General features: G+C 43.5%; 1 protein-coding gene across 1 annotated transcript in view; it reads left to right on the forward strand.

The window, feature by feature from the left end:
* The window catches only part of shank2b (SH3 and multiple ankyrin repeat domains 2b), a 167,922-nt gene that overhangs the window by 65,606 nt on the left and 76,454 nt on the right, over positions 1 to 25,862 (forward strand). The window contains exons 12-15 of the mRNA XM_071344081.1: positions 9,645 to 9,960; positions 16,340 to 16,500; positions 17,227 to 17,343; positions 25,551 to 25,632. Of these exons, the coding sequence (XP_071200182.1) occupies positions 9,645 to 9,960; positions 16,340 to 16,500; positions 17,227 to 17,343; positions 25,551 to 25,632 (676 nt within the window). The remainder of the gene's footprint in view (positions 1 to 9,644; positions 9,961 to 16,339; positions 16,501 to 17,226; positions 17,344 to 25,550; positions 25,633 to 25,862) is intronic.

Consider the following 25,862-nt stretch of genomic DNA (forward strand, 5'->3'; position numbering starts at 1 on the left):
AGGTGCTGGTGATGGGGATTCTCTCTAATCTTTCTTTGCTTGTCACTTTGTAACTGCTGGAGTCAGGTCTTTCCTGTGTCCTAAGGCCAGGCTTTTGACATTATGAACTCGCCTCGGCCTTCTGGCATGCTGTCAACATAATGCTACTGCCAGCAATCTTACTGTGCAATTGCCGGAGCATTTCTGTCTTTTCCTCTCCAAATAGGCACTGACACATCCAGTAACTCATTTTGTCATGCATTTTCAACCTCCCAAGAGTATTTTTTTTTCTCTCTCTGTCTTCCATTCCGTCATCGCTTCTTAATGTTTTGTAACCTCCTTTTGTAAATTGCTGAACATCTCCTATCTGATCTGACAGTCAAACACTGAAAAGTCTTCGTAACAGTGGACCTCAGTACATGTTCATTTATAACTACTGTGTACGATATAGTACAACAGCATACCTACAGACAGGGGTGTGTGGCGATGGGGGGGGGGGGGGGGGGGGGGGAGTGCACATTAATTCTATTAACCTAGTACTGCAGTGGGCTACACCAGGGTCACACAGAGTGTTTCTTTGTAGTCTTAAACAAAAGTATACACCTCACACACATGGTTATGAGCTTTAAAAAAAGAAGACACCTGTACCATGTCAGATATAGAGTTGAAATGTATAAAAGGTTTGCATCCCAATAGTACACTTTATATACAACACAGAAGACTGAAATATAACAAAATCAGTTGGCATAGAAAAAAATGGATTTTTGGAATAAAATAAAAAGTTTATTAATTATAAACTAATGAAAAATATGAATAACATTCCACCCAAGAGGCCAATAGAGGGCGATTTGGTCATTTGACTGCAGGAAAGGGTAAGAACTTGTATGCCTTTTAGGATTTTAGTACAACTGTCAAACCAGTATATAGTATCGTAACACAATAATTAAAGCATTTTTAGTATTTTCTAGTCTAGCAACCTTGCCAGTTGGCATGCCAGCTAAAATAGTTTGACAACTTACTCTAACTTACTCTCTTACTCTTGATAGCTTGAAATGGCTTGGTAGCTAGCTATGAGGTCGGGGGATATGGAACCTATCTAGCTGGCTAGCTAAAGCCAACTTCATAAAATTGCTAGGTGGCTAGTATTACAGAGAAACAACATTTGCATTTGATGTATTCATCAAGAAGGAATCAATATGCTACATAGCTTGATCAAATTAAAAGTAAAAAAAATAGCAAAAAAATACAAAAACAATAGTAACACAATACAATAACATTAAAGAGGCTATATACAAGGAGTACCGGTACCGAGTGAATGTGCAGGGGTATGAGGTAGTTGAGGTAATTGAGGTAATATGTACATGTACGTAGGGGTAAAGGTGACTAGGTAATCAGGATATATAATAAACAGAGTAGCAGGAGCGTATATGAAGAGTGTGTGTGTGTGTGTGTGTGTGTGTGTGTGTGTGTGTGTGTGTGTGTGTGTGTGTGTGTGTGTGTGTGTGTGTGTGTGTGTGTGTGTGTGTGTGTGTGTGTGTGTGTGTGTGTGTGTGTGTGTGTGTGTGTGTGTGTGTGTGTGTGTGGGTAGTATCTAGCGTCCTGACTAACATATCTTTGCTCCGTGGTGCACCTTGGAAGTAAGTATTTACAAGGGCGAATAGGCGGGGTACTCTTTGCTTGCTCCAGTCAGTGTGCCCGCTCCGCAAAATACAGCTGACACATTTAAAAATATATATAATAATGATAAAACGTCAGCTTAAAAATGAATTTTTGTAATTCATTTAATTTATTTAAAAAACTGACACCTGAGGGGGCATGTGCCCATGAAAACCTATAGTATCTGCCTTGTTCAACAGTCAACTATGTAAATCATTGTCACATATAGCTACCCAGTGGTTGCCATGGTTCCCAGATCCATGTGATAATAGGCTTAGGGGATCTGAATCTTCGGTTCCTCGATGATGATGATGGGAGACTCATGGGTAGGGAGGTAGCCTCTTTATATAGTATACATCTATGCATTGATGGTTAGTTTTCCTAAAACATTTTTAACTCATTAGTGCTGTTTACATCAATATCCTGCGAACAATTATCCGCCTTGCGTCATTGTATGATCTACTGTATCACTGATCTATGTGGTGATTAATGCAATGCCAGAAGTGTTCTATCTCATTTCCTATCTCTATGGATCCATCACTCAGGGTTTGTGATGCTTAAACAAGATGGTTCCTCAGTATTTTACACTCTTTGCGATTGATCTATTCCAGCACAAGTTGCTCATTCATTTGTGTTGTGTTTGATTGATTGAGTGGTTGATGTTTTAATGCAAATGTTCAGGTTTTGGAGAGTTAATGTTATTCCTTGGAGAGGAGAGCGGTGGTTGGTGCTTGTCAGGTTGCTACAGTGGCTTGTGAAAGTATTCACCCCCCTTGGCATTTTTCCTATTTTGTTGCCTTTACAACCTGGAACCTGGGGTGTTTGTATCATTTGATTTATACAACATGCCTACTACTTTGAAGATGCAAAATATTTTTGATTGTGAAACAAACAAGAAATAAGACAAAAAAAACGGAAAACTTGAGTGTGCATAACTATTCACGCCCCCCCAAAGTCAATACTTTGTAGAGCCACCTTTTGCAGCAATTACAGCTGCAAGTATCTTGGGGTATGTCTCTATAAGCTTGGCACACCTAGCCACTGGGATTTTTGCCCATTCTTCAAGGCAAAACTGCTCCAGCAGTCTTTAAGTCATACCACAGATTTTCAATTGGATTGAGGTCTGGGCTTTGACGAGGCCATTCCAAGACATTTAAATGTTTCCCCTTAAACCACTCGAGTGTTCCTTTAATTAACAGTATGCTTAGGGTCATTGTCCTGCTGGAAGGTGAACCTCCGTCCCAGTCTAAAATCTCTGGAAGACTGAAACAGGTTTCCCTCAAGAATTTCCCTGAATTTAGCGCCATCCATCATTCCTTCAATTCTGATCAGTTTCCCAGTTCCTGCCAATGAAAAACATCCCCATAGCATGATGCTGCCACCACCATGCTTCACTGTGGGGATGATGTTCTCGGGGTGATGAGAGGTGTTCGGTTTGCGCCAGACATAGCGTTTTCCTTGATGGCCAAAAAGCTAAATTTTGCTCAATTTTGAACATCTGTCCATATGTTTGGGGAGTCTCTCACATGCCTTTTGGCGAACACCAAACATGTTTGCTTATTTTTTTCTGGCCACTCTTCCATAAAGACCAGTTCTGTGGAGTGTATGGCTTAAAGTGGTCCTATGAACAGATACTCCAGTCTCCGCTGTGGAGCTTTGCAGCTCCTTCAGGGTTATCTTTAGTCTCTTAGTTGCCTCTCTGATTAATGCCCTCCTTGCCTGGTCCGTGACTTTTGGTGGGCGGCCCTCTCTTGGCAGCTTTGTTCTGGTGCCATATTCTTTCCATTTTGGGATGTTCAAAGTTTCTGATATTTTTTAGAACCCAACCCTGATCTGTACTTCTCCACAACTTTGTCCCTGACCTGTTTGGAGAGCGCCTTGGTCTTCATAGTGCCGCTTGCTTGGTGGTGCCCCTTGATTAGTGGTGTTGCAGACTCTGGGGCCTTTCAGAACAGGGGTATATATACTAAGATCATGTGACAGATCATGTGACACTTAGATTGCACACAGGTGGACTTTATTTAACTAATTATGTGACTTCTGAAGGTAATTGCTTGCACCAGATCTTATTTGGGGGCTTCATAGCAAAGGGGGTGAATACATACAGTTGAAGTCGGAAGTTTACATACACCTTAGCAAAATACATTTAAACTCAGCTTTTCACAATTCCTGACATTTAATCCTCAAAAGATTCCCTGTCTTTGGTCCGCTAGGATCACCACTTTATTTTAAGAATGTGAAATGTCAGAATATTAGTAGAGAGAATGATTTATTTCAGCTTTTATTTCTTTCATCACATTCCCAGTGGGTCAGAAGTTTACATTAATTCAATTAGTACTTGGTAGCATTGCCTTTAAATTGTTTTACTTGGGTCAAACGTTTTGAGTAGCCTTCCACAAGCTTCCCACAATAAGTTGGGTGGATTTTGGCCCATTCCTCCTGAATAAAATTTGATTTGATTTGACTGAGTCAGGTTTGTAGGCCTCCTTGCTCGCACACGCTTTTTCAGTTCTGCCCACACATTTTCTATAGGAATGAGGTCAGGGCTTTGTGATGGCCACTCCAATACCTTGACTTTGTTGTCCTTAAGCCATTTTGCCAGAACTTTGGAAGTATGCTTGGGGTCATTGAGAACAGACCCATTTGAGAACAAGCTTTAACTGTCTTAAGAGGTGGCTTCAATATATCCACATAATGTTCCTTTCTCATGATGCCATCTATTTTGTGAAGTGCACCAGTCCCTCCTGCAGCAAAGCACCCACACAACATGATGCTGCCACCCCCGTGCTTCATGGTTGGGATGGTGTTCTTTGGCTTGCATGGGTTTATACTTGTGTACTATTGTTTGTACAGATGAATGTGGTACCTTCAGGCGTTTGGAAATTGCTCCCAAGGATGAACAAGACTTGTGGAAGTCTACAATTTTTTTTCTGAGGTCTTGGCTGATTTCTTTTCGATTTTCCCATGATGTCAAGCAAAGAGGCACTGAGTTTGAAGGTAGGCCTTGAAATAGATCCACAGGTATACCTCCAATTGACACTAATAATAATAATGTCAATTAATAATTGATGTCAATTAGCCTATCAGAAGCTTCTAAAGCCATGACATAATTTTCTGGAATTTTCCAAAGTGTTTAAAGGCACGGTCAACTTAGTGTATGTAAACTTTTGACCCACTGGAATTGTGATACAGTGAAATAATCTGTCTGTAAACATTTGTTGGAAAAATGGCTTGTGTCACGCACAAAGTAGATGTCCTAACCGACTTACCAAAACTATAGTTTGTTAACTTCCTGTTAACTTCCGATTACGGGATCATTTTCCTAAACAACCGCTGAATTGCAGGGCACCAAATTCAAAAATATTACAAAAAATATTTATAATCATGCAATCACAAGTAAAATTTACCAAAACACAGCTTAGCTTGTTGTCAGATTTTGAAAATATGCTTTACAGAGAAAGAAATCCAAGCTTTTGTGAGTGCATCAATCAATGCTACAACAGCTAGCCCCAAATTAGCATGGTCATGAAAGTCAGAAAAGCAATAAAATGAATTGCTTACCTTTGATAATCTTCGGATGTTTGCACTCACGAGACTCCCATTTACACAACAATTTTTTTGTTTTGTTCGATAAATATTACTTTTATTTGGGCATTTGGGTTGCGCGTTATGTTGAGAAAACTACAGCCTCGTTCCGGTGCTGAAATGCAGACAAAAATTCCCAAACGGATCAGTTACAAAAAATATTACAAAAAATATTTATAATCATGCAATCACAAGTGAAATATACCAAAACACAGCTTAGCTTGTTGTTAATCCACCTATCGTGTCAGATTTTGAAAATATGCTTTGCAACGAAAGCAATCTAAGCTTTTGTGAGTGCATCAATCAATGCTAGAACAGTTAGCCTTATATTAGCTAGGTTAGCTTGGTCACGAAAGTCAGAAAAGCAATACAATTAATCGCTTACCTTTGATAATCTTCGGATGTTTGCACTCACGAGACTCCCAGTTACACAACAAATGTTCTTTTTGTTCGATAAATATTACTTTTATAACAAAAAAACGCCATTTGGGTTGCGCGTTATGTTGAGAAAACTACAGCCTCGTTCCGTTCGACGAACATTCCAAACAGTATCCGTAATGGTCGTAGAAACATGTCAAATGTTTTTTATAATCAATCCTCAGGTTGTTTTTAACAAGAAATTTGTGGAGTGGTTGAAAAACGAGTTTTAATCACTCCAACCTAAGTGTATGTAAACTTCTGACTCCAACTGTATGCACACACCACTTTTATAAAAAAAAAAAATCATTTCACTTCACCAATTTGTACTATTTTGTGATTCCATTACATGAAATCCAAATAAAAATCCATTTAAATTACAGGTTGTAATGCAACAAAATGGGAATAACGCCAAGACGCAAAGAACACTTTTGCGAGGCGCTGGATCTATCAATCTGCGCTGGATCTATCAATCTGTATACCGGAGACGCGAAGAGGTGATCCATAGGGATTCCCCCATCCACAGTTCCCCTGTAGCCTACAGTCGTTTAGATGTTAGATTTTAAGCTGGTTTGAAGTCATAATGCTTTGAAATTCGTCATAGACAGCACATTTTCCGGTACGGGATCTAGTATAGAGCCATCATTATCATTTTCTAAACCATCAGAGTAAGTGAAAATGTTGCACTAAATCAGGGGTGTCAAACTCATTCCACGGAGGGCCTAGTGTCTGCAGGTTTTTGGTTTTTCCTTTCAATAAAGCCCTAGACAACCAGGTGTGGGGAGTTCCTAACTAATTAGTGATGTTAATTCATCAATCAAGTACAAGGGAGGAGCGAAAACCCGCAGACACTCGGCCCCCCGTGGAATGAGTTTGACACCTGTGCACTAAATGGACTGATTCCTATACATTTATTTAGCTAGGCAACCAATGACCACACCAATGGTTTGAGATACATTTTGAGCAATATTGATGGTAGGAGTATTTCCAAATGCCAGGCTCTGAATTCATTATGTTGTTTCCCCAATGAAAGTCCCAAAGGTATTCTGAAGAGGTGCTGAGTCTGACATTATAAAATTTTATAATATCAGAACATTTCTTAATTTCCATCACATTCCCATTGGATTTAGAATGTGTCTTGTACTGTCAATGATTGGTTGCAACGGCTGTGAAACACACCATAATATACATAAGGAGTCAGATCATTTCACAACCAACAAGCAACTTGCAAGTGACAAATTTAGACTTCCTCGCTAAGGTTGCCTAGCAACACAAAGGGTTTGTTTCCGATACAGCTGTTCCCGCGAAAGCAAGGGTTAAAATCCCATCTCCCACTGAACATTGCATGTCTCATTTGGGTGCTATGGGATTGCGAGCGACGCATCTCTTCACCATGTTTGACAGTCACATATTGAAAATGTGCCTGTCCTGTCATCTATGGCAATATCATTAACTTGTTATTGAAGTAGTTTTAGTTAATGCAGAACTTACTCTAGTTGATACAGCTGGCAGTGCTAATGATAATAATCATAGTTGATGTGGTTTAGTTGAATTCTCCCCATCCGTGATGATTATCATAATGGACAAATTCTTGCTGCTTCAAGTCAAGCCTGATATCCTGTGCTGGTTGTCTATGTGCTGTGAACCTGGGTGAAGCTGTGAGAGTGTGTCTGTGAGAGAGAAGTGTGTGTCTGTGAGAGAGAGCGAGAGTGTGTCTGTGAGAGAGAAGTGTGTGTCTGAGAGAGAGCGAGAGTGTGTCTGTGAGAGAGAGTGAGTGTGTGTCTGTGAGAGAGTGAGTGTGTGTCTGTGAGAGAGGGTGAGTGTGTGTCTGTGAGAGAGAGTGAGTGTGTGTCTGTGAGAGAGAGTGAGTGAGTGTCAGAGAGAGAGAGAGAGAGTGAGTGTGTGTCAGAGAGAGAGAGAGAGAGAGAGAGAGAGTCTGTGAGAGACAGTGAGATTGTGTTTGTGTGTGTGAGAGAGAGAGAGCGAGATTGTGTCTGTTTGTGTGTGAGAGAGAGAGAGAGAGAGAGAGAGTGTGTCTGTGAGAGAGAGCGAGCAAGAGAGAGTGTCTATGTGTGAGAGAGAGGGGGAAAGGGATGTGTGTGGAGCTGGTGCATGGTGCACCCATCCTCATAGTCAGTGACAAGCGGAATCATGTGGGGTGGGCTCTCTGTCACCAGTGTGCCTGCCTGCCTGGCTCCGTCTCTGCCTTCCTCCCTGCCCAGTCAATCTCTCTCCCTCCCATTGTGACTCGCTATACCACTGGAACTAATCGCTGCTGCTTTTTCACGATACAAAACTCGGATACATTTCATATTCACTCTTTCTCCACATTTCCATTAATAATTAAGCAATAAGGAAAAGAGGGAAAATGAAGTCTTTTCTGAATGCCTTGAAGAAAGAAGGTAAGTTGTTGTAGCTGATTTGGAGGATTTTGATGGCTTTCAATGTTTTGAGTGGGGACTGAAAGTTTGTGTGGCATACAGAAGCTGAGAGATCGAATTCTATACTGTACAGTGTGGTATGCCTTTTAATTGATATGGTAGTTCTAGCTTAACAAAAATCTGCATGTAGTTTAATAGCAACTGTTCATTAACGAAGGCAATTGTTGAATCCCTAATAGTTACCGTTGTGTAACTTGTTTTGCTAATATAAATACTGATGGCTGCTTTCATAACGGCTTCAAGAAGTCTGAAGAGGATGTTAACTATTTTGGCACACAGGGTTTTTCAAAGAACACAGCCTGGGAATGTAATGTCTGTTTACAGGATATACTGTGGAGCGCAGCCTAGGTTGTTGGTGCTGTAGGTTGATTTGACGAATGATGATCAACGTCAACAGCTCGCAATATCTGACTCTACCAAGTGAACTGACTTTTTGCGACAGCTGAATTGTAAATGTAATCTGACGGTTTTTGCAGAAGAGATGGAGTTATGTTGAACGGTCACACAGACACACAGAGAACGCATTTGTTAGGATGTGTCACTTTATTAAGCGGATCCAAGCATATCCCCATAACTTTATTCGCTTTGCCTCTTCCGTTGATGATAGGTCATTCAGATATCATCATTATTGGGAGAGATTGTGAAGAGGATGTGGGATCTGTCTTGTTCAGGTCGTGGTGGGTTGGGCATTTTACCTTTCCCTTATTTTACCTTCCCCTCTCTTTATGCCTCAAGGGCATACACTTTATGGTGGATATTGTCACAGAGTTTTGGACGTTCACTGGCACTGCTTTACATTGTGCAATCAGGATTTGAATCTTCCTCAGGGGGAATGCATAGACTTGTTTTTGCAAGACGTCTTTTGGAAATGTTTCAAATAGATGACCCTTTTCCTTGGACAGTGTACTGTGATTTTGGCTGTTTTGCAAAGCAGTGTCTTCTCTCTCACTAAGTGGCCTGTCTTTGCAGGGTTAAATCATGTGGATGCTGCATATAAGCCTCCTCTTCCTCCTTGGTGTTTAGAAGGCAGCGGAGAAATAAACATCATCATTAATCATGCTTCAGCTGTGTGCACTGTGCGCTGCTTCCAACACAGGGGAGTTCCACCAAGGCTCCTATTATAGCTGGAGTGGAATAGAGGCCTCTCCACAGCCAGCCAGGCAGCCTGTTCTGAGGCTGTGAGCCTAGCGCGGTTGGAGCTCTCCTTGCATCTTCATTGAGGCTCAAGATGTTTAATGCCTCAAGGTTGTTAATTGAAGTTGAAGTGTGTGTGTGTGTGTGTGTGTGTGTGTGTGTGTGTGTGTGTGTGTGTGTGTGTGTGTTGTGTGTGTGTGTGTGTGTGTGTGTGTGTGTGTGTGTGTGTGTGTGTGTGTGTGTGTGTGTGTGTGTGTGTGTGTGTGTGTGGAGTATTCTGCTTTCTGACCTGCTTCTATTTGAGTTTCAGAGGAACAATGAAGAATCTGACGTAATACTCTACCATAATGAAACGTGGTCTAATTTTTCCCTCCCTCCCTCCCTCCCTCCCTCCCTCCCTCCCTCCCTCCCTCCCTCCCTCCCTCCCTCTAGTGCCTTTCCGAGAGGCGCCGGCCCAACCTTCCCGGCGCAAGCAAGCCCCACGGAGCACCCTCGCTGCACCACGGCCGACGCTCTTGCGCTCCAACAGCGACAACAACCTGAACGTGAACAACCGGTCACCCCTGCCGTCCCCGAGCCACTCTCCCCTGCGTAGCCTCTCCCCCCGTCGGCCCCAGCAGCAGCAGATGCCCAGCCCCAATGGAACAGTCAGGACCATGGGGAAGGGGGCTCCCCGCCCTCCCCGCTCACCTTCCCTTGGGCGCCTGGGGGAGGAAGCACGGAGACAGACCCCTCAGCGACAGCCCAGGTCAGTCACCAACCAGGGTTTGAGTTATACATTGACTCTTGAGGGATCCCAAACTTATTTTGCAGGTGCCCAAAGTTAAATCGTGGATTTTTTTAGGGGGGGGAGCCCGGCCCATATTGATTTCTCAATTCTTATGGGTGGGCCCTGATTTGTTATGGGGCTGCCCAGGCTTACTAGCCCTCCTTTTCGTTAAACCATGTCACCAACTTTAGCGTGCGACTGCTATAGGGTGTGACTTTCCAATTAGTGCCCTTGGTAGTTTACAGAACCTCTACAAACAGAGTGCAGTTACAAATAAGGATTTTGGCCCAGAAAATCTGTCCCAAATGAGTCCCTGGTGTACATGGCAGCATGGGGAATAGAGATTCTAGATGTGTGACACTCACTGCAGGTCTGATCAGTCTCTCTCATGAGAGTGTGGATGTTTGCTCATGGATGTGTGTGGACGTTGGCCCAAAAACAGTCCCTGGTGTTCACTGCATCTTGGGAAGTGGAGATTCTAGATGTGCTTCACCGTCGGTCCAATCAGTCACTCTTATGAAAGTTGGAGTGGGTGTTTCTGTTGCAGACAGGGGAGGGAAGGGTTTGTTCTGTTGGGATGAGTGAGGCCCTGGTCAAAAGTAGTACGCTTTACAGGGAACAGGGTGAGAGGAATTACAGGCAAACAGAGGAGTGGCTTGGCAGTACAGCTGTCCCACTGCGACGTGGTTTATGTGTATGGATTCCCAAATGCCAATCGTGAGAACTGTTACTCTTCACGAACAATACCCCAGTCCTACTTCAGCAAACTGCTTTCTGTTGGTTTGCTTAATTTTATGCTCCAACCCCCCTACCCCAGATATACCCCGGATCACGGTCTTATCACATATACCCCCCACCCGCCTACTTCACATCTGTCATTGTCACCGTGATGTACCACCAGATTTGAGTTGAGACCATTTTTGGTCCATGTTAATGACGATGTGTGTTTGCGTGTGAGTGTGTGAATCTCTTCACCTAGCAGGGGGTCTGTGGAGAGCAGAGCAGGCTCAGTAAGTGGGCCATGCCAATTACTCACTGCTCACATAAAAGGAAAACGGAAATTCATCTAAATTGAATCTAAAAATGACAGATGTCACATAATAAATGATCCTATGGAAATTGTACGTTTTTTTCCCCCTCCCCTCCGCTTACCCGTGTTCAGCCCATGTTCAGGATGCATAATGTGATTGCCTTCACTCGGCCTCCTCTCAGCCAGGTCAGCAGGCTTACTGGTGTATGAATACATTATTACTGGCACCGTTACTGGAGTAGAGCAGTTAAAATGGGACGCCGTTAGTTCCTCCCTAGTTACTGGAGTGGTTGCTATGGCCATTACTGCCATATGGTGCATATGTGTTTTAGCAGCTAACTAGCTTACTCCACGGTTTGCTAGATAATATCCTCCAACTGCGGACCAAAGCAAAGCGCTAACAGCCGTAGTGTATTTCGGATGTGATCTGATAATTGCTGTTTGCTATTACGTTACTGTTGTCCGTGTGGACAAAGATGATTCAGAGGCCAATATAAAATACATTATTTCCTGTATTTAGTTCCAAGGCGTAGACAGTACTTGTGCTAAATAACTGTTCAGGGTTAAAGCCTGCTATTTTCACTCTATTAGGTAATTCACCTACATTATTGCTTTTGATGTACTTGGTAGTGTAGTAGACGCTCTATCTTGGTTTACATACTGTACCTAGAAAGAGCAATGACAAACACCTCACACGTATAGGCCATTCCTTCTTGATTTAGTCATTTTCGACAACAATCTTAACCAGAGCAATTTATAGTAGTGAGTGCATACATTTTTCATACTGGTCCCCCGTGGAAATTGGACCAACAACCCTGGCTTTGCAAGTGCCATGCTCGACTAACTGAGCCACTCGGTGCCTGTTATAGTTTCCTTGAAAAGCTGATATATCCTGACATGATACCTTAAAAGAAGCAATTATTTACCATGACAGTGAGTGTTACATGAACACTCGTCTGTTTTTGCCTCAGCATAGCGGTAGATCAGAAATAGACACATTGTGACAATATTCAGACACAACCATTGGCTGACGCTGCTGTTGGAGGACCTATTTTCTTCCTGTTCTTGTTTTGCATAAATACCTCAGCCCACGACTGCCTCTTCCAAATTTAACATCCTTATGTAATCACTGCCTTTGGTTCAGGGTATGAGGGGTGGGTTTGTGCACGGCTCCATCCCAAATGGCACCCTATTCCCTACATAGTGCACTACTTTTGACCATTCCCTATGGGCCCTGGTCAAAAGTAGTGCACTATATATATACTGTATATATATAAATATAGAAAAGGATGCCATTTGGAACACAGACGGGTGGGTTTGAGCATGTCGCCAACCAGGGTTGGTTGCTGGTTAACAAGGACTTGCTCTTTGTAGTTTGTAGAGGTGGGTAGCTGGTAGCCAGGACTGTGCCCCAAACGGCACCCTATTCCCTACATAGTGCACTACTTTTGACCAGAGCCCTATGGGCCGTGGTCAAAAGTGGTGGACTATATAGGGATTGGAATATGGTGCCATTTGGGACACAGGTCATCAACCATGGTTGGTTGGTGGTAAACAAGGACGTGCCTTTTTGTAGTTTGTACGGGCGGTTATCTAGCTGGTAGTTGGTAGCTGTGTGTCCTATAAACTTCTCACTGGGTTATTTACACCGTCTGCAGTTTTTTTCTGATCTATTATTTATCCCGTTCATAAGTTCCTCTTACGTCTCATACCGTCCGTGCACAGTACAATACCCTTGTGTGCTTCCTATTTGGTATATGGCAACACAAGAGTGTCCCGTTGCTATTTAATGACCGCCACAACCATACACGACACTATAGCTATGTAGACACTAAAGTACCTAGACCTGTTTGTTAGCCTAACCTTATCTCCATAGTCTTTCCATCATGCAGCAATCCGGTGCCATTTTCCCATTTTGGTTGCATCACACTGCTAAGTTTGATGCCCAGTATTCTAGCAGATCCCCCAGACACACTTTTTCTCCCACTATTGCAATTTTTCACACTATTGTGTCGACCCCAACCAAACTGTGCTGGCTCCAGCACATTTACAGCAACTATGGTGGATGTGTAACCAAGCCAGCTCAAGACTGCTTGGCTCGGCTCGACACAGTAGTGTGTGTAGAGCCACGATAGCATCTGGAGGATCTGATGTGACAGCTTGACTGTTTAACAGGCAGTGAGCTGCTGTCAGTCACGGTGGTCTGCCATCTCCGCGCACACACACACACACACACACACACACACACACACACACACACACACACACACACACACACACACACACACACACACACACACACACACACACACACACACACACACACACACACACACACACACACACACACACACTACCATGGCTACTAAGCGTAAAGTCATGATTAAAAGGTCAACGTTGGTTTGACTATTGCGACTTACAAAGATCACGTTTTTATGATTTCGACCTACCAGTGAATGAATGGCAGTGACATTAGGCCTATGCATTTATAGGCTATAAAGTGGGTAGCATCTGTACTAAGTCAAATAATATCTCAAATTGTGTTGCTGTAGTTACACAAAAAGTGTTATGTAACGTGAATGTCGGTATTGTTGGTGAGACCCTATCATGCTTTATGGGGTGGCAGGTAGCCTAGAAGTTAGAGCGTTGGACTAGTAACCGGAAGGTTGCTGGATCGAATCCCCGAGCGGACAAGGTAAAAATCTGTACTTCTGCCCCCGAGCAAGGCAGTTAACCCACTGTTCCCCCGGTAGGCCGTCATTGTAAATATGTCATGTTTTTCCTTACACTGCTTCAGTTTTCCCTTACACAATCTAGAACCTGAAAGGGTTCTTCGGCTGTCCCCATAGGAAAAGCCTTTGACTCTTTTTAGCTCCAAGGTAAAACCTTTTTGGGTTCCATGTAGAACCCTTTCCGCAGAGGTTTCTACATGGAACCCAAAAGGGTTCTACCTGGAACCTAAAAGGCTGTTCCTATGGGGACAGCTGAAACCCCCTTTTGGAACCTTTTTTTCTAAGAGTGTGAAGGATAGGAGGCTATGCTCTGCTAGCCTATCCAGTTGGCACGAGGGATGCCTTTGGCTGTGACTTAGACAGAAATAGTGATTCACGTGGTATGCTATCTAATCTCGGTTAATTTGGTCTGCGGAAATTTGGTCGGATGCTTGATTAAACCATTTACGTTCACGCAGTCGGGTACATTAGATATTACAAGGTATAGTCCCGATCTACAGTTAAGCGGAGGAGGCTATGCTATATTAGGTACCTACAGTGATGCTAAACTAGGTAGTTAGCATGAGGGATGCCTTTGGTTGTGACTTTGACAGAGTCTCTATAGAGTCTTAATGAAGCACCAGCCACTGAGGGCATGTACAGCTGGAATTCTCCTCTGGCCCACTTTCTCTCTCTCTCTGCCGCTCTGCTGGCCTCTATCGCCGCGCGCGTGTGTGCATGTGTGTGTGTGTGCGTGTGCGTGTGCGTGTGCGTGTGCGTGTGTGTGTGTGTGTGTGTGTGTATGTGTGTGTGTGTGCGTGCGTGCGTGCGTGTGCGTGTGTGTGTGTCAGTCATGCTGGGCTACCTGGGCTAGCAGGTGGAGCAGCGAAGCGGGCGGGCTCTCATCCCTCAGGCCGAGCACAGGAAGTGAACATACCGGGATATCACTGCTCTGCTGCTGCCTTGGTTGTCAGACGTTCATGGCGCATCATCTCCATGAGTACAGCATGTCATCTGTGGCGCCGCAAAATGTGTTGTCGTTTTCGGTGTAGATCTTGCTGAATTACACTGTGTTCGTATCGGTGACATTGACGGATGACAAATCTTTACCCGTTTTAAGTCGAAACAAAGTCCACAAAGTATTTTCTATGCAAATTAGCTTTGCTGTACAAGGCTCTTGTGCCGAATGCACAAGAGAATCTCAATTTGGGGCCCTTAACTTCATACTGTATTGCAGAAGACATTGTAATGTTTCCATCTACGTCCTCTTCCCCTGTGTCATTTCTCTCTACAAAGCAGGCGAAGGCCAAGAGCTTTGTGGATAATAGTTCTGATTGGTTTCCCTGTTCTCCTCATTGTGTTGTAGAATAGATGATGTGTGTGGAGAGTAGGTCTGGACCACAGGCTGGGATAGGAGTGGTAATAGGGCCCCTGTGGAGGGACCCAGACACTGTACAGCAACTCCAAACAACCGAATGGACAGAGAGAGTTCGCTGCTTTAATTAGCTAGTAGGAGCATTCGTATTCAACAGAGGAGAGCCTCGTTCCTGCCTCAGGCTTCACTATAAAGCTATGTCCCAGGGATTGTTAACATATACGAGTGGACCATCATAGCAATTATACAGTCCAAGCACTATCCAATCATTTGATAAATTGTACTGGTGTTCTGAGATTTGAAAAGATTTAGGCAGTATTGGTAAAAAAAATAGTAATGTCTCTCAATTGCGACATATTTCACTTCTCCATGCTATCGAATGTCAGACTTTTGAGTGGGGAATGGAATATATCAACATCAAATTGATGATCAACACAGATTTGATGATATTCCTTTCATTAGTGTAGATAATGAGCCGGTTCCAGCTATGATCTCATATTGTATGCCACCAGTTTTACAGCAGTCCAACAGAGGGGGCCATTGTACAACCTTTCATTCCTGTCAATGAATTTCCTCAGCTACTATGATGTGCTGCTCATTGAGTAGAGTAGAGTTCACTAAATACTAGGGATGTGACGATCATGGAATTTTGTTGACAATTATTGGTCACCGTTATAAAATATACAAAATAGATAAATACAGAATAATTATCCTCTCCTCCCCTCCTGACTGGACTCAACCACACATGATATCTTTTTGAATGCCCGTCTTCAGTCAGCTGTTCTTTCCACACAAAATTATTGTCTCTCCTTCTACCGGCTGTTATATGTAAACCAAGCTTACTTTTACTTTGCTGCTTTCGGGTAAAGTTTTTTGACATTAAAATTAAGTTGATGATACTTTTTTTTTTAAATAACATTATTATTCAAACGCTCATGACGGTCTTCATCCATAATCGGCAATTACACGGTTATAGAGCCCTACTAAATACATACCCATATAATGTCACTGTTATGTGAAAATATGTACCTTGCACTTTTTTCTCTTCCCTATCCTGTTCCCCGAATATCCCCACACAGTATAATGTTTAAAGGGGGCACTGCTAAAGTGTGTTTACACCAAAAGACTGTGCTCCATTTAATAAAATCCCTGTATGTGACCACAAAAAAAATTATGTTTCTATTTTTGTGACTACGGACTAACCTTCCCCTAACCTCAATCTTTTTCCCTCTCCCTCTCCAGCCCACACAGGGGTCGAGAAGCTTTCTCTGATGCCATAGACAGCCAGGGGCCCAAGCGTAAGCTGTACAGTGCTGTGCCAGGGAAGCACTATGTGGTGACCCAGTCCTACCAACCACAGGCCGAAGGAGAGATCCCCCTGTACAAGAATGACAAGGTCAAAGGTAAACATCCTGGTCTCTCTATGCTGTATCCCAGAGCGAAGTAGTGTTTAAATTGGGACACATTTTCTACTGCTCGCAGTGAGTACTGGGCATTCTTATAGTATAATGGCTCTAAAATACAGTATGAACACCAGTACTGTACATTTTGTATTAGTTCCGGCACCTTTTTCATTCCACTTTAAGCACTGGGGAGGGAGATATTAGAGGCAACCATTCAGAAGGATGTCAATAAGAAGTCAATCAGTAATCTGCTTAGATTTAGCTAAACGATTTTTCCAACTAAGTAAACAGTTCAAAGCAAGATACTTATGCATTTTATTTCTTATAGTTATTTACTCTCACTTCTACTCTGGTTATTTCTAACGTCAGTAGTAGCTTTATCTCTTAGGGAAAAGGACTATTTCGTTTACCGATGTGTTTTTCCTCAGTACTTTGAGTTTTACAATTCAATTGTGCCTTTTCAAAGGTTACATAATATTTACCTGTCGAGCTGTCATGTTGGGTAAGCTGGAGTGGCTTTGAAGAGACCACAGGCACATTGGTGGAGTGGAGCTCTTTTTAGATGAATAATGACTAATGCAGTCAATTCTTCTTTTACATACTACTATTTACATTTTTCTTACACAGTCTTTCCCCCCCTATCTCACTCCCCCTTCCCCACCCTCTCTCTTTCTCTCTTTTCACCCCCCTCCCCTCCTCTCCCCCCCCCCCCCCCCCCCCTCCCAGTGCTCTCCATAGGGGAAAGTGGTTTCTGGGAGGGCAGTGCCCGTGGTAACTTGGGGTGGTTCCCAGCAGAGTGTGTGGAGGAGAATATCCCTAATCAAGTCCAGGAGGAGAAACCATGTAAGTCCTCGGTGTGTGTGTGTGTGTGTGTGTGATCCCTAGCCAGGCCCACTGGGAGAAACCTCCTCTCAAGACAGATCACCCCGCTGTTCTAAATCACTTCTAAATCTCCGCTCGCAGCGCCACGAGGATGATGTTTTATTGATTGGTAGAACAGTTGTTAGTGTAAAGTCTGACGCCAAACGGCCTCATTTCTCGCCTCACGCAGCCCGTCCCTCTCCTCCTTTACAACTCAATAGGGCTCCATTATATGAATAAAGGAAGGAAATTAACCTTTATAACAAGAGTTATTTCGTGACCTATCGTTTTATTCAAACACACACACACACACCGTTTCTTCAAAGAAAAAAGCAATCAGATTCTTGTGAGCTGTTTTTGTCCTGTGCTCGGTCTCAGCTTTAGCTCTCTCATGCTTCGACAACCCTCTGAATATGTGAAGTGCCTTCTGGCCATGGCAGGCTGGTAATGCAATTAGCACTCAGCAGCAAGGACACAGGACACAGTACACATGCGTTCTTCACAACACAGTGTTTGTGTGGATCATTTGCATTCAGTAGGCTAGGCCACAGGGTACATGCATTTACAGTAGCCTATCTTTGCCTGTACAGTAGCGGGCGTGCGGACCTCATGTTCAGTACATGCGTAACCTGTGTATTTCACCCTTGGTTCCCTGACCTCTCCTAGTATGTCATTCTGGATTACGGGTAGAGAGAGCCACACTGAAACCTGAGACTAGACTACAATGCAGCTGTTGTACCGTAGTGAAGATTTTAAAATGCCTGAGATGTTGGCTGGTAGGCTGCTTTCTTCCTTTGCATTTGTGCATGTACAGTATTTTTGTACAGTTTGTGTGAATTTGTGTGTGTGTGTACTCTGTGCGCATACTTTGTGCGCATACTACGTGTGGGTGTGCGTGCGCGGCGCGTGTGTACGCTTCTGTGTGTGTGTGTGTGTGTGTGCCCCTTGCTCCTGGGGGCAACATTCTGTTGAAAGTTATTTTGGTCCAAATAAATGCCTTCCACATCAGTGCAGCCAGTGTTCAGTAGCTTATGAGGCCATGCAGCTCTGCTCAGGCCAGAGGGGATGAGGGCTCTCTTGAGTTTAAAGCACACCATGATTGCATGATCCGGCTGCACTGATGTACTGACATAATAGTAATGCAGCTAATGAAACACTTAAAGGGACAGTGCGAGATTTTGGAAAACCATTTTCTACCTACCCAAATTCCGACGAACTCACGGAGACCATTTGTATGTCTCTGCGTGCGGTTTTAAGGAAGTTTCTAAGTAGCGTTAGCGCAATGACTGGAAGTCTACCGGAACGGCTAGCATGAGCATCTACCTCTTACCTCCCTTTGAATATGTGAAGTGCCTTCTGGCCATAGCAGGCACACACACACAATTAGCACTCAGCATCAAGGACACAGTACACATGCATCCTTCACAACGCAGTGTTTGCGTGACTTATTTGCATTCAGTAGGCTAAGCCACAAGGTACATGCATTTACAGTAGCCTATCTTTGCCTGTACAGTAGCGGGCGTGCGGACCTCATGTTCAGTACATGCGTAACCTGTGTATTTCACCCTTGGTTCCCTGACCTCTCCTAGTATGTCATTCTGGATTATGGGTAGAGAGAGACATTTACTTTTACTATGTTACGTCTACGCCTGAGTCCAGGTTGATTTTGCGGGAGTTGTTGTTCCACAACAACACATTTTATAACACATTATAAAAAGCAGCATTTGAGTAAAACGATACTTCAACACTTTGACTTTCGCCATCACAGTCTTGTCAATCTTCTTGAACAACAAAATAATATACAGGATTCCCACCGGGGACCAAATGTATGCTGTTACTACTGTAGGTCATTTTGCATAAAAGTGTCTTCTAAATGGCATATTAGGAGGGTGGTGTACAGAAATAAATGAATGATTTTAAATTAGAAGTCAGGCAGGCTTGAGAAGCATTGGCAAACCATCTGTGATGCAATTGGCCGGGAGGGTCTGGTCCGTGTGTGTGTGTGTGTGGCATCACAATATGAGTCATTATGATGTCATTCTGCCTGCTACTCCGCTCTGACAGAACACTGATATGCCATTGAATGTTCCAGACACTCATGTTTGTGTGTGTGTGTGTGTTCCAGTGTGTGTGTGTGTGTGTATGTGTTCCAGACACTTACCTGTGGCGTATGTAGTATCAGAACAATGTGCAGTGACTGGAGAGGTCTCTTGATAGGAGAAGGCTAGCTTTGGTGTTTACCCCTTAAAATGTGTATTGGCCTAGATGTTTTTAATGTCCGATAATGTCTATACTGAACAAAAATATGAACACAACATGCAACAATTTTAAGGAAATGAGTCAACTGAAATAAAATCTTTAGACCCTGGGCTGGGGTGCAGCCATCCACTGGAGAGTCAGGCCCAGCCAATCAGAATGAGTTTTTCCCCACAAAAGGGCTTTATTACAGACAGAAATACTCCTCAATTTCATCAGCTGTCCAGGTGGCTTGTCTCAGACGGTCCCGCAAGTGAAGAAGCCGGATGTGATGGTCCTGGGCTAGCGTGGTTACACGTTGTCTTTGGTTGTGAGGCCGGTTGAATGTACTGCTAAATTCTCTAAAACAACGTTTTGCCGGCGGCTTGTGGTAGAGAAATGAACATAAAATTCTCTGGCAACAGCTCTGGTGGACATTGATGCAGTCAGCATGGCAATTGCACTCCCCCCTAAAACTTGAGAAATCTGTGGCATTGTATTGTGTGACAAAACCGCACATTTTAGAGTGGTCTTTTATTGTCCCAAGCACAAAGTGCACCTGTGTAATGATCATGCTGTTTAATCAGCTTCTTGATATGCCACACCTGTCAGATGGATGGATTATTTTGGCAAAGGAGAAATGCTCTCTAACAGGGATGTAAACAAATGTGTGCATATGGAACATTTCTGGGATCTTTTATTTCATCTTGTGAAACATGGGACAAAACTTTACATGTTACGTTCAGATTTTTCTTTAGTATATTTGTGAATCCTGAAAGACCTACTTGCTGTACTCAGTGACTGGACAGAGTCACAATGACTCAATCAGTACATTTTGACCAAATCTGTGAATTATAGGAGTCAGGGCTACTGTACAAATGCAGTTTGTGAAGGATATGATAATTCACTATTTGACAATGCAATGTCGATGACGCTATAATTAGCATGTACTTTTCATCCAGTCTTGTCCTCACAAATACGTCTGTTTTCATTCACCTGAAGGGAAGATAATGCACAGAGGATTTTAGACATTGTTATTGCTCGAGATCAATAATTACTACTGAAGGACCATCTGAATATTATAGTAGTGGCTATCTGTGCTTCTGTTTGGTTACTACCATCATGCAGTTGTACCAGCATCATGAACCCTTTACTGTAACACTCATGTACATTGCTGATTGATATATTGCCATGGAAACATCCTCTGTACACTGTACAAGCCCGGTTGCTAAGGAGTGGGCCTTGGCAAGATTTTTTTTTTTCTCTCTTTTTGTACAATTTTTTCTCTCTCTCATTCTCTCTCTGCACTAAGAACGGAGCTTACGTGGGATTTTGTCATTACCAGATAGAGTTGTTCTCTTCATGTCTATGGACATGGTTATGGCCTCTCTATATTCACATACCGGGATTGGTAAAACTTTCTGGGGATGTTGCCTAAAGGCTTTCTAACCGGAGAACTAGAGGTGGAGAGGTGAGGTATCCTGACTTTGGACGGGGACTTGAAGGTGGAGGTGTGAGCGTTTCTGGGAAGCACTCCATTTGAGGAGAGGACAGAAGGGGGCAAATGGAAGAGACTGCCAAATCCAGGAAGAAGGTTCATTTTGGAGGTACAGCACTGTGTGAGTGTTGGGGGGGGGGGGGGGGGGGGGGGTTTGGGGGATTGAAGCAAGGACCATATCTAGCTGGTAGTCTGGTTGTAAAACAGGGTTCGAAATGTTTTCTGGGATCCTAACGGAAAGCGTTTTACCTGGAAGGGAGAAAGGCATATGTAGGTGGTATTTCTGTGAGTTATTTTCAGTGTTTTTAGTTGGAAGTGTATGTGTGTGTGAGTTTATTACGTGGACAATGGGTTGGGTAAATTCTATTCTCAAGTTGAGCGAAGTGCTGCTTATATAAAAGGAGGCGGAAGACTCCGTAATTGTAAATTATAATGATATATTTTAATGTGCTGTACTGTATGTTGCTTTACTGTATGGCCTACTGTATCTGTATGCTTTCATCTTCCTCAGTTGAAGTAATTCAAGGGATGTAGACATCTGATTACATATGCAGGACAGGTCAACACTGGTGTTGAATCTATTCAGGGCTGAATCTATTCCACGGTGCTAGTTTTCTATTCCATACACATAGTATCCTTGGCCTGTGTCAGAATCCATTTGAAATGCAGGAGTCAGGTTGGAGCCTCTGTGGATTTACCAAGCTAGCCACTGACTGTGCTATGCTAGGCTAGGCTATCGGCAGCAGCTGTCGGAACAGTGCACGCTCTTGTCAAAACAGTCTTTTTTAAATTCTGCTCTCTGTGTGTGAAGGAGAGGAGGGAAGTGTGGGAGAGAGAGAGGTGTGTTTGCACTCTAGAGAACAGCAGCAGCATCGAGAGGGAGACAGAATGAGAGATGGTGGGTACAGAACATACACTATATAGTCAAAAGTATGTGGACACACCTTCAATTTGAGTGAATTTGGCTATTTCAGCCACACTCGTTGCTGACAGGTGTATAAAATCGAGCACACACCCATGACATCTCCATAGACAAACACTGGCATTAGAATGTCCTTGCTGAAGAGCTCAGTGACTTTCAATGTGGCACCGTCATAGGATGCCACCTTTCCAACAAGTCAGTTCGTAAAATTCCTGCCCTGCTAGGGCTGTCCCGGTCAACTGTAAGTGCTGTTATTGTGAATTGGAAACATCTAGGAGCAACAACGGCTCAGCTGCGATGTGGTAGGCCACACAAGCTCACAGAATGGGACCGCCGAGCGCTGAAGCGCGTAGCATGTAAAATGTCTGTCCTCGGTTGCAACACTCACTACCGAGTTCCAAACCGCCTCCGGAAGCAACGTCAGCACAATAACTGTTCATTGGGAGCTTTATGAAATGGGTTTCCATGGCCAAGTAGCCGCAACCCAGCCTAAGATCACCATGCGCAATGCCAGGCGTCAGCTGGAGTGGTGTAAAGCTCTCGCCATAGGACTCTGGAGCAGTGGATACGTGTTCTCTCGAGTGATGAATCACGCATCACGATCTAGCAGTCCAATGGACAAATCTGGGTTTGGCGGATGCCAGGAGAACGCTACCTGCCCGATTGCATAGTGCCAACTGTAAAGTTTGGTGGAGATGGAATAATGGTCCGGGGCTGTTTTTCGCGGTTCAGGCTAGGCCCCTTAGTTCCAGTGAAGTGAAATCTTTAAGCTTCAGCATACAATGACACTCTAGACGATTCTGTGCTTCCAGCTTTGTGGCAAAAGTTTGGGGAAGGCCCTTTCCTGTTTCAGCATGACAATGCCCCCATGCAAAAAGCGAGGTCCATACAGAAATGGTTTGTCGAGATCAGTGTGGAAGAACTTGACTGGCTTTCACAGAACCCTGACCTCAACCCCATCGAACACCTTTGGGATGAATTGGAACGCCGACTGCGAGCCAGGCCTAATCGTCCAACATCAGTGCCCAACCTCACTAATGCTCCTGTGTCCCAGCAGCAATGTTCCAACATCAAGTGGAAAGCCTTCCCAGAAGAGTGGAGGCTGTTATAGCAGCAAAGGGGGGGAAACCAACTCCATATTAATGCCCATGATTTTGGAATGAGATGTTCGACGGGCTTTTAAAAAAAAAAATTGTTAAAACTTTTGGTCATGAAGTGTATATCACTGACAGGTTATAGGGTACCATTTGGGGGTGCAGAAAGAGAGACCCGGGGGGCTGCTCTATAGCACAACACTGACAGGGGCTTCGTTCTCAATGGCACTCTATTCCATATATAGTGCAGTACTTTTAACCAGAGCACAATGTAGTGCACTATAAAGGGAATAGGTTGCTATTTGGGACATAGCCAAAGCGACACCACTGACAGGGTGTTTCATTAGTACTGTGGATGGCTGGGGGATTTAACCTGTGCTAAAAAGGTCCTTTACACGTCTGCCTCATTGCCATGGTGTGCATAGCCTACAATCTGGGCCTATCTCTGAATATATTAGCTTGCCGGTTTTATATCTGAGCATTAAAATTTGAACTTAAAATTGAAACTGAAGATGGTGATTAAGCAATGATGTACATTTCAGATGTCTATGAGATTTAAAATAGTGGACTTGAAAAAGTGAAAAAGCAGATGGGATGACCTACAGTGGGATAGTGTACTTTCTAGAAGAGGCCTTGAATAGGGTAGGGCCCTCTTATAAGTGCACATCACATGTTATCTACATGGATGATACGTGTACATAATAGAAGTCATATAACTCACCCTGCTGTCAAAGAGGCTGTGCTTAGAAAATAAATCAGTGACTATGACAACGAGCAAGTAGGTTGGAGGGGAAAGTGTTGAGTCCCACGCAGCCCAGCTTCTGACAACTGATATCATCACATATCAACATAGAGATTCTACAGAACAATGCCAAAATAACACTCACTGTGGTCTTCAGCAGCATCTTCAACATCTCCACAGCCTTTGAATTAATTATCCTAGTTTCTAAAGGCTTTTGGATGGCTATTGAACAGCTAAATGTTTTCTGTTTCAAAAGGGCCTTTTGGTTTTACATTGGCTTATTGTTATTATATGTCTATATTTAGAGTTCGTCTTTTGTGAAATACTGAATATTTGGTGGTGTTTATTGCAGTTAGGAAAGGGTGTTCTTAGGAAAGGCTATACAATATGTGCACTATACAACTTGGATTGTATCCAGTGTTAATTATTCTCTGTGTTATCCCTAACACACACACACACACGCGCGCGCACGCGCACACCCACACACACACTTTACTTTTGTCCCCTTATTTAATTTGCGTCAAGCCACTTCGTTCTAAAGCCATTACAAACCTCCCTACACTGATTGTTAGGCAATATTGATTCATGCCTCGGTTCCAACATTATACCAATGACCTGCTGCTTAAGGCTCCTCACAATGGCTTGGGTTGACTGCTTGATCAGCTTGAGTACATTGAGGGTCCGGCTTATATTGCATAATTCAATTTGCTGTGAGACAGCACCTGGGAATAAAGTGCCATATGGTGCAGGGCTTGTTTCTGTGAAAGAGCCTCTATGAATCTCACTACGGCGTCTTCTACCTCTGCCGGAGTCCCAAATGGCACCCTATTACCCGAATAGTGCACTACTTTTGACCAAAGCCCTATGAGGTGGTAGTGCACTGTGTAGTGAATAGGGCACCTTTTGGGACGCAGCTCTGTTTGTTCTGAGTGGTTTGTGATACTGGCTGACTGGCCTCTGTTGTGCGGTTTCGGGGGTAGTCGCCATTGAAGTGAAGCTATTTCTAGCAGTACATGTACGGGTACACGTTCTGCTTATTTTCAGGGGTTAAGAGGGCCTTCTTCGAACAATTAGAAAGACGTAATGGTCATATTGTTTGTCGGTTTTCTGTCTTTGTACTAGTACCTGTTTGATTTCATAAAATGGGTCGAAGACAACCGCCACATAGAATAAACATGGATAAAAACCTATTTATCTGGAAGGGTTTAATGTGATAAGATATATCTTACATCTCTCCATAAGCTTCATTGAAAATGAAAAGCTGTTATATTCTGCCTCTTACTTCGAAACAGTACAGAACTCCAAAGTAATCCATGTTAATTTAGAGCATGCAGAGGGCAGAAAATGATGTGATGCCTCATCTGTTGAATTGGTCACCCATTTACTGATCACTAACTTAATGGCCTGCCTCCCAAATGGCACCCTATGGGCCGTGGTGAAAAGTAGTGCAGTATATACAGTAGGTAACATGGTGCCTTTTGGAAAACAGTCATGGTTACCCCTTTAATGAATTGGTCACTCCTTTAATGAGCACTCATTTTAATAAGCTGCGTCCCAAATGGCACCCTATGGGCCGTGGTTTCTTAGTAGTGTAGTATATACTGTAGGTAACAGGGTGCCTTTTGGAATACAGTCATGGTCACTCCTTTAATGAATTGGTCACCCCTTTTACTGATTGTTTTGTTGTCTGCACTGCAGATGCCAGGGCAGACAGAGCTGAGAGGAGGAAGCTCTTCAGGCACTACACTGTGGGATCCTACGACAGCTTTGATGCGTCAAGGTAAGGATTGGTTTCAGGATTGGTCTTGGTTTACTAACTGTTTGTCTGAATGTCTATTCAAGGGGATGTCCAGAGGAAATTGGTGAAACCATGATACTATACAGTGTGTGATATCTTCTTCTAAACTGCTAGAACATATGAGAAGTGTTGCAGACATTTATAGCTTCTCTGACAAAGATGCTGCTGACACATAACCCCTAATGTTTGGTGTCTGACTTCAGACGATAGAT

This window comes from Salvelinus alpinus, chromosome 15, assembly GCF_045679555.1.
Source record: "Salvelinus alpinus chromosome 15, SLU_Salpinus.1, whole genome shotgun sequence".
Lineage (NCBI taxonomy): Eukaryota > Metazoa > Chordata > Actinopteri > Salmoniformes > Salmonidae > Salvelinus > Salvelinus alpinus.